General features: G+C 33.5%; 1 protein-coding gene across 2 annotated transcripts in view; it reads left to right on the top strand.

The window, feature by feature from the left end:
* LOC130051329 (hemicentin-1-like) overlaps positions 1-12,491 on the top strand; it is a 485,422-nt gene that overhangs the window by 118,192 nt on the left and 354,739 nt on the right. The window contains exons 16-17 of one of the 2 annotated variants that reach the window (XM_056153293.1): positions 509-585; positions 1,385-2,438. In XM_056153293.1, coding sequence (XP_056009268.1) covers positions 509-585; positions 1,385-1,464 — 157 coding nt within the window. In that variant the 3' untranslated portion in view covers positions 1,465-2,438. Of the gene's footprint in view, positions 1-508; positions 586-1,384; positions 2,439-12,491 lie in introns of those variants that run through there. The other variant, XM_056153294.1, reaches the window with a different exon arrangement.

Below are 12,491 nucleotides of genomic sequence, written 5' to 3' on the forward strand. Positions count from 1 at the left end.
GATTTTCTTTTGTTTCGTTTAGGCAGTTTTCGTTTCGTTTCGGTATATTTCGTTTCGTTTTGGTAGGTTTCATTTAGGTATATTTCGTTTCGTTCCGTTTCAATTTCGTTTTACACTTTACAGGTACTCGTTAAGAACATTAGATGCTTATATTTAACACAGGTATTCTTATGCTTGGACAGTATGCAACAATTTGCATGGGCAAATCATTTGGTCAATGTCATATTCACTGGTACATTGTACCTTTAACAATAGAATGAAGTGGTTTAACTAGATCATCAATTTATAATGCAGAGACATTAGGATATTACATGAAACACACCGATTGCTTCTAATCAGGCAGAATGATTTCACTTTGAACAAAAATCATTTGACCAAATGATGGGCCTAGGACAAATATTACAAATATTTGTCAAACTGATCAATGCACGAAATAGTAGTAGTACTGATCCTTACTTTTGCCGTTTAGTCGCTGGAAATGCTAACATATTTGTATGATATTTTCTAGGCAAACATACGAGAGTATGCAAGGACCCAGTGCTGACAACAAATACGAAGAACTTTCAACGGTTTCTAAAACACTAGGTTAGTCCAATTATATATATTTATTCTTATTCGTGTGTTACTTTTCAACCGCAGCTCAATGCTATGGGGGACTTAAAGACAACTAAAATTAAAAAGCATGCAATGCATATCACATAGCTGCTATGATTTCCTAAAATCTTATTAAAATGATCATGTTTATTAATCGCGGTACGTCTTTTAGATGGAATTACCTACGTTACCTTACTCCGAAGTATCCAAAACACACCCTTTCCCGAGGTCACTTTCAAATGATAGAATCAATTGAAGAAATATCGTTCCTTTGAAGCAAAGCGGGTTGTTTTGTCACTTGGATGTTGATATCTAATCCTAATATGAGTTTTTTTTTTTTTTATGTATGAAAACCTACATTTAGATTCAATGTGGATTCCAGGTGTTTAGATGTCAATTAAGATCGATGAGCCCCCTTTTCAATCCAATTACTGGATATTCAGGTGTAAAAAGATGAATTAAAAGTAGATTTCAACTTACGATTTTTCAACATATCTTGAAATTCATTCCTTTGTGGCATCCTAGATAGAGTAAGGGATTTAAAAACTTCATGGGTATGTAAACAACGAAAGGTAAAAAAAAAACTTACATAAGCATATCTAGATCTGTTCTTTAAAATATTCACAAGAACCACTATTGTACAGGTGCTTAGATCATTTACAAACATCATCATGAAGTTTATATTAATTATGTAGCAGCACTGGGGCTAGGGAAGGGCGATCCTTCACAATTCCATTACTATGTACTCGGGTAATAAATAATACCAATAAAATGAAAATTGTTTTCACAGATCAGAGAGGCCAGACTTACTACAACTCACAGACGGTAACGCCCACTGATGTGTACGTCAACACCTCATTTCAGAACTAGTCAAATGAGGTAACGCCTACTGATGTGTACGTCAACACCTCATTTCAGAACTAGCCACGTGATAGTCATGTGAACTCTAGAAGATACTTACGATTTGCTGTTGTTGTTGCTGTGGGTGTGTGTGCGTGTGTAAAAATATACAACAGAAGGACACTGTTTAATGAACAAACTACTGTCAGTCAATGACATATATGTTATAGATGTGAATGATTCTCTTTCTGATGTACAAAAGTTAGAACTTTTCAATGTTATTCAATATTTTCTAAATGAATGTGACTGTCTTTAAATTTCTCAAATGAAAATGATTATGTATCTTTTTTTACTATGATACTACATGTACACTCTGTAAACACAATAAGCCTATTATGTATGCATTGTATTTCTTTATTTATTATATGCCCATCATTTATTTATTATATACCCACCAATTTATCGTATTTTTGATACTTTTGATTCCACAGAGTGTGATCCGATTTTCCGCATCACCACTCTGAGGTTTTCTGATTCCGTATCAGTACCCTATGAAACTGATTACGTCACAGTGCATCGACACATTTTTCTTTTGAAAATATTGACCACGTCACAAACAAAACTGCGCACACAAAATACAATTTTAATGTATGTCTGTTTGTTTGGTAATTTGATTACAATTAATATCATATAAATGTGGATTTAGAAATACATAAGGGTGTTAATGATAAATTTAACATTACTACAATTACATGATACGAAGAGTTGGATCGAATATCGTGTCTCGCTTGATATGATAAACCGCGTCTGTCAACTCAACGTAATCCAACTATTCGGATTAAGTTACTGTAGTAATAATGCATATATATCCATTGTAGATTGGTCATGATATATACCAATATTATAAATTATTGTAATGGGAGAGGGTGATCTAAATATTTGAACTTATGTTTAATCCTTTTGATGTTTTTATCAATAAAATATGACCAATTACATTCAATAAACCTGTGATGTCTTTTATTTCGAGTTCTTGTGCATATATTGGGTTCATATATGAATTAAAATTGTTATTGTTAATAGATAAAACGTCATCGATATATGTGAATGTCGATTTGAAGGCCACAGCAAGAAATGTTTTCTTCTGAAGTAGAAGCTTTTGAATGCACTCTGATTCATAAGGATGTAAAAACAGGCCAGATAACAAAAAAGCACAATTTGTGCCCATGGGAATTCCAACAGACCTGATCACCAAAGATTACGAAAATATTGTCAATGATGAACTATGGCATATTTTGTTTTAGTTTTCACGTCAACTTCATGCTACCTTTGCGTACAATCAGAGTGATGTTTAAGATTAATCCTATGTAAAAATCAAAGAAATCAGATAGGGTTTGGCCACTCAATGTCACAGATTTCTTTGATTTTTACAGTATTAACTTTACTTGCACCATCTTACATAATTTTAAACCCACCACCAAATTTCTACCATCCGTTGCCATGGAAACCGATAGCAGTCTATGGGGGCTAATTGAATTGCAAAATTCAGCCCGCTTTACCCATTTTTTGTCCTTGTGGTATTTAAAAAAGTAAAAAAGACAACTAATTCTCTCCATAAATCTCGATTCCCCATACAATTCCCTCCTTATTCATGATATCTATATCCACATATGGTAAGGAGTGTGTTACTGACCTTTGTACCAATGTATTATAATCTGGCACATTGCCAAAACGTGATTTTTTGTTTTATTTCATTGATGGATTTAAATAATTTGGAAAATACATGCAGCATAATCAACTGCCATCAAAGGATGTCCATATCAAAGACTCTTAATGTATATAAAAAGATTAATGATGAAACGTAGTGCAATTCATCTATAGTAGATGAAAACTGTAGATTTGGTATTTTACCAAAAAGTGATTATTTGTTGGATTTCGTTGATGAATTTAGATAATTTGGAAAATACATACAGCATAATCAACTGTCATCGAAGGATGTCCACATCAAAACTCTTAATATGTATAAAAAGATTAATGGTGAAACGTAGTACGATACGCCATTTCCGAGTTGCCTAATAGTTCTTTCCTTTTGTGGAACTCTTACGCACATTGAGACGCAAAACATACATATTGATGCCGAATAACGCAGTCAGACACGTTCTATGTTACCTATCTCGTCTGCCGACACCAGAAAAAAAACCACCCTACGCGGTATTTTCGAAAAAAAACATTACCCGCAAACAAGACTACCCTCAAATGCACGTGTTTTTCACATGTGTAAACAGCCGGAGTGCACTTCAGGGAGTAGCCTCAGCTACCAACAGCAAATAGATCCTTTGTATACTATTGGTTATTTCTACAAATTACACAAAATTTCCTAATCAGGGGTACAAAGATTAAGAGAAAAGAAGAAGAGGAAATGAGAAAAATCGCGCAAGGAAAAAATATTTCTTTAAATCTATGGAACTACAATTGACTAAGTTCATTTTGATTGGACAATTACCGGTGTGATACCTACAAATGCCTATCGCTGCCTTCATATGTTGCCTAAAGGCCAATTATCAGACATTCTGCAACCACCCAAACTGCAGGGACGCACATTTGTAAGTTTGTTAGTATTTGATTATAAAATAACTCAAACAATAATCGATAATGATCATTTTTGTTTGATTAAAATATCGCTCGTGCAGAGGAGGAAATAAAAAAATAATTTCATATTTAATTTGATGGCCTAATTCAAACAAATATTGTACATGATATGCTCAGTTTAATTTATACTCCGTTGAGCATTACTGAAGAGACATAATTTGTCGAAATGCGCATCTGGTGCATCAAAATTAGTACCGTATAAGTTTTACATACTAACGGCTGATATAAACAAAATTGACACTTTCATTACTTTTATCCGTATTTACATAGCTAGTCTATAGTATATGTATGCATAGTGTATCCACTCAAGCGTTCAACAGAACATTGAACGTACCTCCATCAGAAAAGAGCTGATATCTCGGAAGCTGCGTATTGATCTATTGTAGTATACACTGTATATTTGGGCATTTTGCCAAAAATCCATACTGATGACAAGTAATACACACCGAAATGCATGAAACGTTAAAATTTGTTGATGTTTGTTCAGTGTTTAATGCTGAGATACCAGTAATTAGTAAATTTATAATATTAACACCGAACAACTAATTTTTGCAAAGTTGTTTATTCAACAAACATGGATCATAATGTTATCCAAACAACACAATCCTCCCTTTTAGAATCATTATAATAGTGATTTCCTTCAACTGTTCAGTGATAAATCCTTATTCAGCTCACATAAGACACCAACAGGAGTTCTATCCTGTTAATTTTGCAATGTTTTCGTTACATTGGTCTTCCGACACCAAAACTTGATCTTAACTAAGTCATGGTGTGTCCTTAGAAGAATAAACTACCAGTTCATTAAATCAGGATGGACTTGTCCCGTGAGGTGTTTTCATTGACTGTAAAACTCGCATGTGTGCTTTTTTATTCTCAAGAGCTATCCATTGTCTTCTATATCATATAATAGTCATGGAATGCATCTTCTGCTCTTCCATCTTATTTTTCACATTTCACATTTTCATACAGTACACACCTAATTCAGTTTGATTGACCCTTTCTCTTCCGGCACATTTTAGAGGTTTTCAAAGACTAAATGACAATATTTTTAAATCGAGCTACATCTATTTTGTATTGCTTGTAGGAGTTATGAGATTGATCACTGTTCGTTATCTTCACCTATCTGCATGTATCACCAATTTAGGTAGGCGTGTGATATATAATTTTGTTCAGAATTAGACAGGAAACATTTTTTCTATAACGTTTGTTATGTTATCCCATTAACCCAAAGAGTTATACGGGTTTAAAGGTCATTTAAGTGCACAATTGTGAATTCTTTTTTCTCTGGAATATATATATTCATATGTTTTTAAATTCATATGAAGCAGACTTTATTCAAAAACTTCTACGTGAGAAGAAAAAATCTCTCGCTGTGGCCTTCAATTCGACTTTTAGATATATCGATGACGTTTTGTCTATTAACAATGATAGCTTTCATTCATATGTCGATTTCATATATCCCTGTGGGCTCGAAATAAAGGACACCACAGAGTCGTCCACTTCTGCTTCATACTTAGATATTTTATTGAAAGTAGACATTAACGGCAAACTGACAACTCAACTGTATGACAAACGGGATGATTTCAGCTTCTCCATCGTCAACTTCCCATATTTGTGTAGCAATATTCCATTATCACCTACATATGATGTTTATATATCTCAATTGATTCGATATGCAAGAGCTTGTTCTGTGTATAGTCAGTTTTTAAATCGAGGTAAGCTACTGACAAACAAGTTGATGGTACAAGGATTTCAACAGTCTCGATTGAAGTCAGCATTTCGCAAATTTTATGGTCGTTATAATGATCTAGTTCGTCAATACAACCTCGCATTGGGTTAAATCCTGTCTGACGTGTTTCATACCGATTGTTAAGCCTTTCTTGGCACACTGATTTTGACTGCGGATAACCGGTCAACAGGGGATGCTTACTCCTCCTAGGCACCTGATCCCACCTCTGGTGTGTCCAGAGGCCCGTATTTGCCCAACTATCTATTTTGTATTGCTTATAGGAGTTATGAGATTGATCACTGTTCGTTATCTTCACCTTGCATATATTACGCCCCCTCAAACTAGATTCGAGTCAAAAATAGGAAATTCTAAATGTATGAGCTGATGTGTCTTTTAAAATACTACAAAAACATCAAATAAATCAATTTTATTGACAAAGAAATATTTTTGGTTGCTAAGTAACAACACTCTTGGTATAATTTTGACCATAATTTGCCTTTCTACATCTATTCGACACAAATTAATCATAATTACATTGCATGATGATTAATAAATGTTACATTATTTTAAAAATATAATCTTTGACCAGATCTTAATCATTTTAAAAGGTTTTTAACAAAAAATAATAATAGTGAAGAGAATTAAGGTCAAAGGTCATAAAATGGAAAAGTCGTACTTTACACACATATTCATCATTTTCTAATAACATGACGTTTTGTCATTGTGTTCCACTAAATAGTATAAATATTGCAACATTAAAACAAATATCTTTACTGTGAAAATCTAAAATAAACTATTTTTTTTTTCATTCAAATATGTTTGGTTGCTAAGCAACAACACCATTATTCTGTCAAATGTTATGAAAAGGTACTGCCCGTTTTTCCTCCCCAAGTTCAATGTATACGAATGTTAAAGTACTTACTTTCAATCACTAGATTTTTGACAATGTATAGCTTTTCCATAATTCTAACATACAAAGTTTGATTTATCCCCATCCCCTTTATGGTAGTAGTGAATGCTTGTGGGAATGAAATAAAACCTTGAAATCCACGTCCTGGTGAATCAACCGTTTCACAGAACGTAAACATTTATGCTGCCTACTTGAATGTGCTATTTGAAAAATATTGCATTAGTAATCATGTGCATGTATACAAAATTAATTTGTCACGAATGTACATATATGACAGAAAATAACTTTATAATAGTTATCCGTGTATAACACAAAGCGATGTATGATACAGGCATATAGAATATGGGGTGTTTTCTTAACAACGTATATTTTTGTAGTAAAAAAATATATTTGGTGACTTCTCTATGCCACTTTTTAAAAAGTAATAGTGAATGGTAAGAATGCAGTTTCGAAGTAGTACTAATAGAAGTTATGAAATGAATTCATGTATAGAAGGGAGTACCCTCCCCCTCCACCCCCACCCCCCCCCCCCCCGACCCCCAACACCACAGAATGAAGAACTAAAAGTTAGGGAAAGCGTAAACTTTAATCAATATTATATTTAACGAAAATATATTGCATGTATGTCAACCCAAACCCTCCCCCACCCCACAAATTAGGATTTTGAAGAACATGTTGGCTTTCTGTTTCACTGAATTTTACAAATATTATTTTTAGATATAATGAAGTAAACTTCTCCGGCTCCCCGCTCCCCCTTGAAAAAACGATCCTACATGTCTGTAATAAAATAGGTAATATACTAATATTCACGAAAGGGTAACACGTTACGAATCTTCAGATATAGGCCTAGGCCTAAATATAGTCGTATAGCATGACGGCATATGCACTGTAATGTTAAATAAAAAGTAGATCAGAATTACATTGAAATAGTTTTACTTTAAATAAAAAAAATATCTTCATATTGGTCGTTTCCACTACACTCTACCGGCTGAGGTAACGTACTATGTAAGTTGACAAATCGATCTATCAACCCATCATGACGTCACTTTTGAAAAGTGACGTCTATATACCGAAATACATGTATAAATCGGCCTAGTGCTCTGCCACGCATTTAGCTATATAGATTAATAAGAAATAGTAGCTTTTTGTATTTGACAAAATGTTTTATATAATGAAATTCCATTAAAAGTATTTGATATCAAAGTATTCCTAACTAGTGTACATTTCGCTTAGTTACAGGGCACGGAAGTAAGATGACATGATTAATATATAATACACAACACAAGGGAAGACATGTAAATATCGTATCGTGACGTTGCACCGTTAAATTGATGTTAGGAATTTTATCATTTGATGCGGTGTTAGGCGTGTATTTTCTTTTGTAAACAAAATATAGGTAAACTTATTTAACAACACATATATAACAACATCCATAAACACGACATGTATTTCCATGTGTAAAAACGCTAAAATTATGCACGTTAGAATAAGAAATAAGTATGGTCCGCACAATATCACCATCGTGATTTTTTGTATGTGAAATGCTTACACATAAATGTTTCATGTGTGAACATTTTAAAATGGTGATATTATGCGGACCTATTCAAATATCTTCAAAAGTGGTTAAATTTTATGAAATTTTCCGGAAATTTGTGTTCTGTACGTATTTTGAACACGTCAATGTTATAGAAATGAGACACATTTCCAAAGTTTCGGTTTATTTTTTAGATAAGTGTATCTCCGTCAGTATTTTGCAATGTAGAAGTTTGATTCAATATGTACTTTATTTTTGAATAATTCAGAGGGCCAAATATGATACCAAACGAACTTCGTCCTTTAAATGTACTTGCATTATATTTAAGAAACATGTTCTTCTTATATTCAACCTCTTAAAACCTATTTCTAGACATAATTCTTGGTACTGGATTGTTCCGATAGGGACATGCGTTGACTAATCTGTCTATCGACTGGAACTTCTCAGCATACATGCATAAGGTAATGCCCAACAATCTGGAAAAAAGAGATTTCTTTATACTTAGCCCCAAATACTGATGTATTCTCAGAGCTTTTGAATATTCAATTGGCTCTGTAAATGTTTTCTATAATCAAGGCCCTCTGAAAATAATGCGTTTAATTACTTATGAAATTTGATCAGGGGTAATTATAATACACATTTGATAAATGTGTTAGATGCACAGCCAGATTAATTTTGGTAAAGATAATCTTATTAAAATTCATTTTATTTTTCGTTTAAATGGGAAATCACTGTTACAATATTGGTACTTTAAAACTAGTAATACCTGTACAGTTCCTCTTCAGTGACAGGCTGCGAACGTCCTTGGGAAACATATGACAATCCTTCCCACTAAATATGATCATCTCAGCATAATGGCTGGTGACAACACAGATGGAGAAAACCAAATCTTCTGTCAAAATCTGCAGTTCTCTGAATAATTGGGTCCGATATCTGAAAGGAAATTGCAAATAAGCAGTATTGGCCATCATACCTTATTTGTCAGCATTAAAAACACTTATCATACCTTATAATTAGAAACAGAATAATGATTTCTCGTATTTAATCTCATTTTTGTATTGCATGTTATATCTAGTGCTGCAACGATAAACAGTAAAATGGTACACGCATATTAGTGTACCATAATGCCATTATTCCATTTGTGAATGTATTATCTGGATTCATTTGAATGTTAACCAAATGTATATGGATTTAACCTTATATTCAACCTCAAAAAGTAATACCAACTGAATGCCAGATTGTCGCTCCGAATGAAATGCCACAGTTCTTGGATCAGGTGCCCCTGTGTCCTCTACATCAGCATCCTTCCAATACATGTCTGGATTTGCCAGTAGACTGTCACTAACGGAAGATACTTGGTAGCTTTCCACTAAAGATTGGGATGTCAATAACCTTTATAAAGATGAAAAAATTACAAATCTTAATTAAGAATTGATGATTTATGTTTTAAAGCAAAATATAAGCTTCATCATAGTAAGGGGCAGTTTTGCATGAACGTATTGGTCATATTTATTTAAGATAGAGATGTCCTATATTTGAAGTGCCATTTGGTAAGGGATTTACATACATGTCTTAGAAATGAATGGAATATTTCATTATACATTGCGATTGTAGCCGAGTGCGTATTGAAAGAAAAAAGATATGCATCATGGAGGTGTTAGCATTACGCCTAGCATATACATGGGGACAAATACTGAAGAAATTCAGGTTAAAACATACAGGATTCAGCGAAAATACTGTAACTCTGGGGGAAATTGAATGGCCCCAGATTTAAAGTAGAATTGAATTGGTTCTTCATTATACACAGTGAGTGTCTAAATTCCATGGCATGGTACTCTGATGGGGTGTGGGTTTAATCGAAATTAGAGAAAATCTAGGCAAGAAGTGAGCACATGCCCATCAGCTCATAGCACACCAGCATGTATGGATAACAACTCAACTGTATGACAAACGGGATGATTTCAGCTTCTCCATCGTCAACTTCCCACATTTATGTAGCAATATTTCATTATCACCTGCATATGGTGTTTATATATCTCAACTGATTCGATATGCAAGAGCTTGTTCTGCGTATAGTCAGTTTTTAAATCGAGGTAAGCTACTGACAAACACGTTGATGGTACAGGGATTTCAACAGTCTCGATTGCCCAACTATCTATTTGGTATTGCTTATAGGAGTTATGAGATTGATCACTGTTCGTTATCTTCACCTTACATTAGCAATACAAAATAGATAGTTGGGCAAACACGGACCCCTGTACACACCAGAGGTGGAATCAGGTGTCTAGGAGAAGTAAGCATGCCTTGTTGACCGGTCACACCCGCCGTGAGTCCTATATCCTGATCAGGTAAACGGAGTTATTCGCAGTCAAAATCAGTGTGCCAAGAACGGCTTAACAATCGGTATGAAACACGTCAGTCAGCATTTGACCCAATGCGAGGTTGTATTGAATCATAATCAATGAGCTACATTTTCACAATGTTATATGAGTTATTTACCCCTGATTACGTAGAATAGAACTTTATAGAATATAACTTAATAGAATATTTATTCAATCAATTTGGGTCCCCAGAGGAGCATAATGATGTACATTGACAAAGTCCAAAATCACAGAAACACATGACAAAAGAAAACAAAGAAAATTGCACTGCATGATGAACAGAGAGTTAGCCATCACATCTAGCAATGCATAATAAACACACAAAACACACATTCATATAGTACAGACATAGTTACTATGTTGCAGTAATCAACTTGCATCTTATACATGCACATAACTATATTGTACATGTATGTTGTTTTCTTGTATTGAAATTTACAATTAAATATTGGCATAATAAAACAGCAAAGTCAGGATCTTCATTTGACATAATCCATGTAAACAGATCACTATTGTTAAGCAGTACCTGGTTTGGAAAGGTTTTAAATATCTTATTCAAAACTTCTCCTCTAATTTATTATATAGTGGACATTCAAGAAGAAAATGCAATTCAACCCCTGTTGAACTTGAGATACAGTGTTGACAGACTCTTTCGCATCTAGGAAGAATTTCATATTTACCATAGTTATCAATTTTTCTTTCATATCTGCCTGTTTCTATCCGTAGACAATGATTACTAATTCTGAATTTAGTGAGTATTACCCGATTGTCTCGAATTTTTAAATTCAGGTATTTTTCAAAATTGAACAACCTTTTGTACTGAAAGTATCTACTTAATTTTCCAAATCCTTGCATATAACTGGTACGGATATCTTCCCAAAAGTTTGAGAAATTGTTACGCAGTTGCTTTTTTATGTACAATTTAGATTTATTTTCACATAATTTTTTGCAGAGGGGCAAATTGATATTTAGTTTTTCACTGTAGAATAATATACTAGAATACTAGTCACTGTTAATGGTGTTGGACCTGCACTCATTGAAAGCAGCCTGTAATAGGTTCGAAGTTGGGTGTTCTAGTCTATACCAGTACATAAATGTTTGCTTTAACATATCAATATATAATGGATACCTGCCCAGTTCAGAATAGATGCCTATATTTGTACAAGTTTTAGACACCCCCATAATATATTTACAGAATTTCATATTTAGCTCTTTTGAATATATCAAAGAGTGCAAGGTTTCTTCTTTTTGGGGTAACATTAATAATGCTCCAGTTCTCAGAACTATACAATACTATGGGTTTAATACAATGATCAAATATATGTAAAAAAGTTTTTATAGACGGATTAGCAGTTTTTACATCTCTCTAAAATTTGAAGCATGTCTTTAAGCTTTTTTGATATAACTGTTTCTTTGCTTCAATAAACTTTCCATTGTTTTCAAGAGTTAAACCCAGATATTTTTAATTTTTAATTATAAACAAACTTTGCAGTGCCTAGATATAAACCATCTTATATGTAATCCACCAACATGTTCTTGTTCTTCATCGTCTTTCAACTATAGTCCAGCTGGACATGTCATTACTGGTGATGTTGATATAGTTGAAAATGAGGACCTCAAATCACTTATTCTAAAAGGTCCTAAATACAGAGAACCTCGGTCTTTTGATTGGCGACAGAACTTCATCTCTATTATGAATTCTGTCGAAGATTATGCCAGACGATGTGCTAAATATGAATAACAAGAACTTGATACATTTTCAGAATGGGTTTAAAGCATAAGAGGTATATAAAAATCCCGCATTAGACACATTAAAACAAAAGTACGTACCATATATCCTTCTATGTTTAATAAACC

This window comes from Ostrea edulis, chromosome 1 (genome assembly GCF_947568905.1).
Source record: "Ostrea edulis chromosome 1, xbOstEdul1.1, whole genome shotgun sequence".
In the NCBI taxonomy this organism is placed as follows: domain Eukaryota; kingdom Metazoa; phylum Mollusca; class Bivalvia; order Ostreida; family Ostreidae; genus Ostrea; species Ostrea edulis.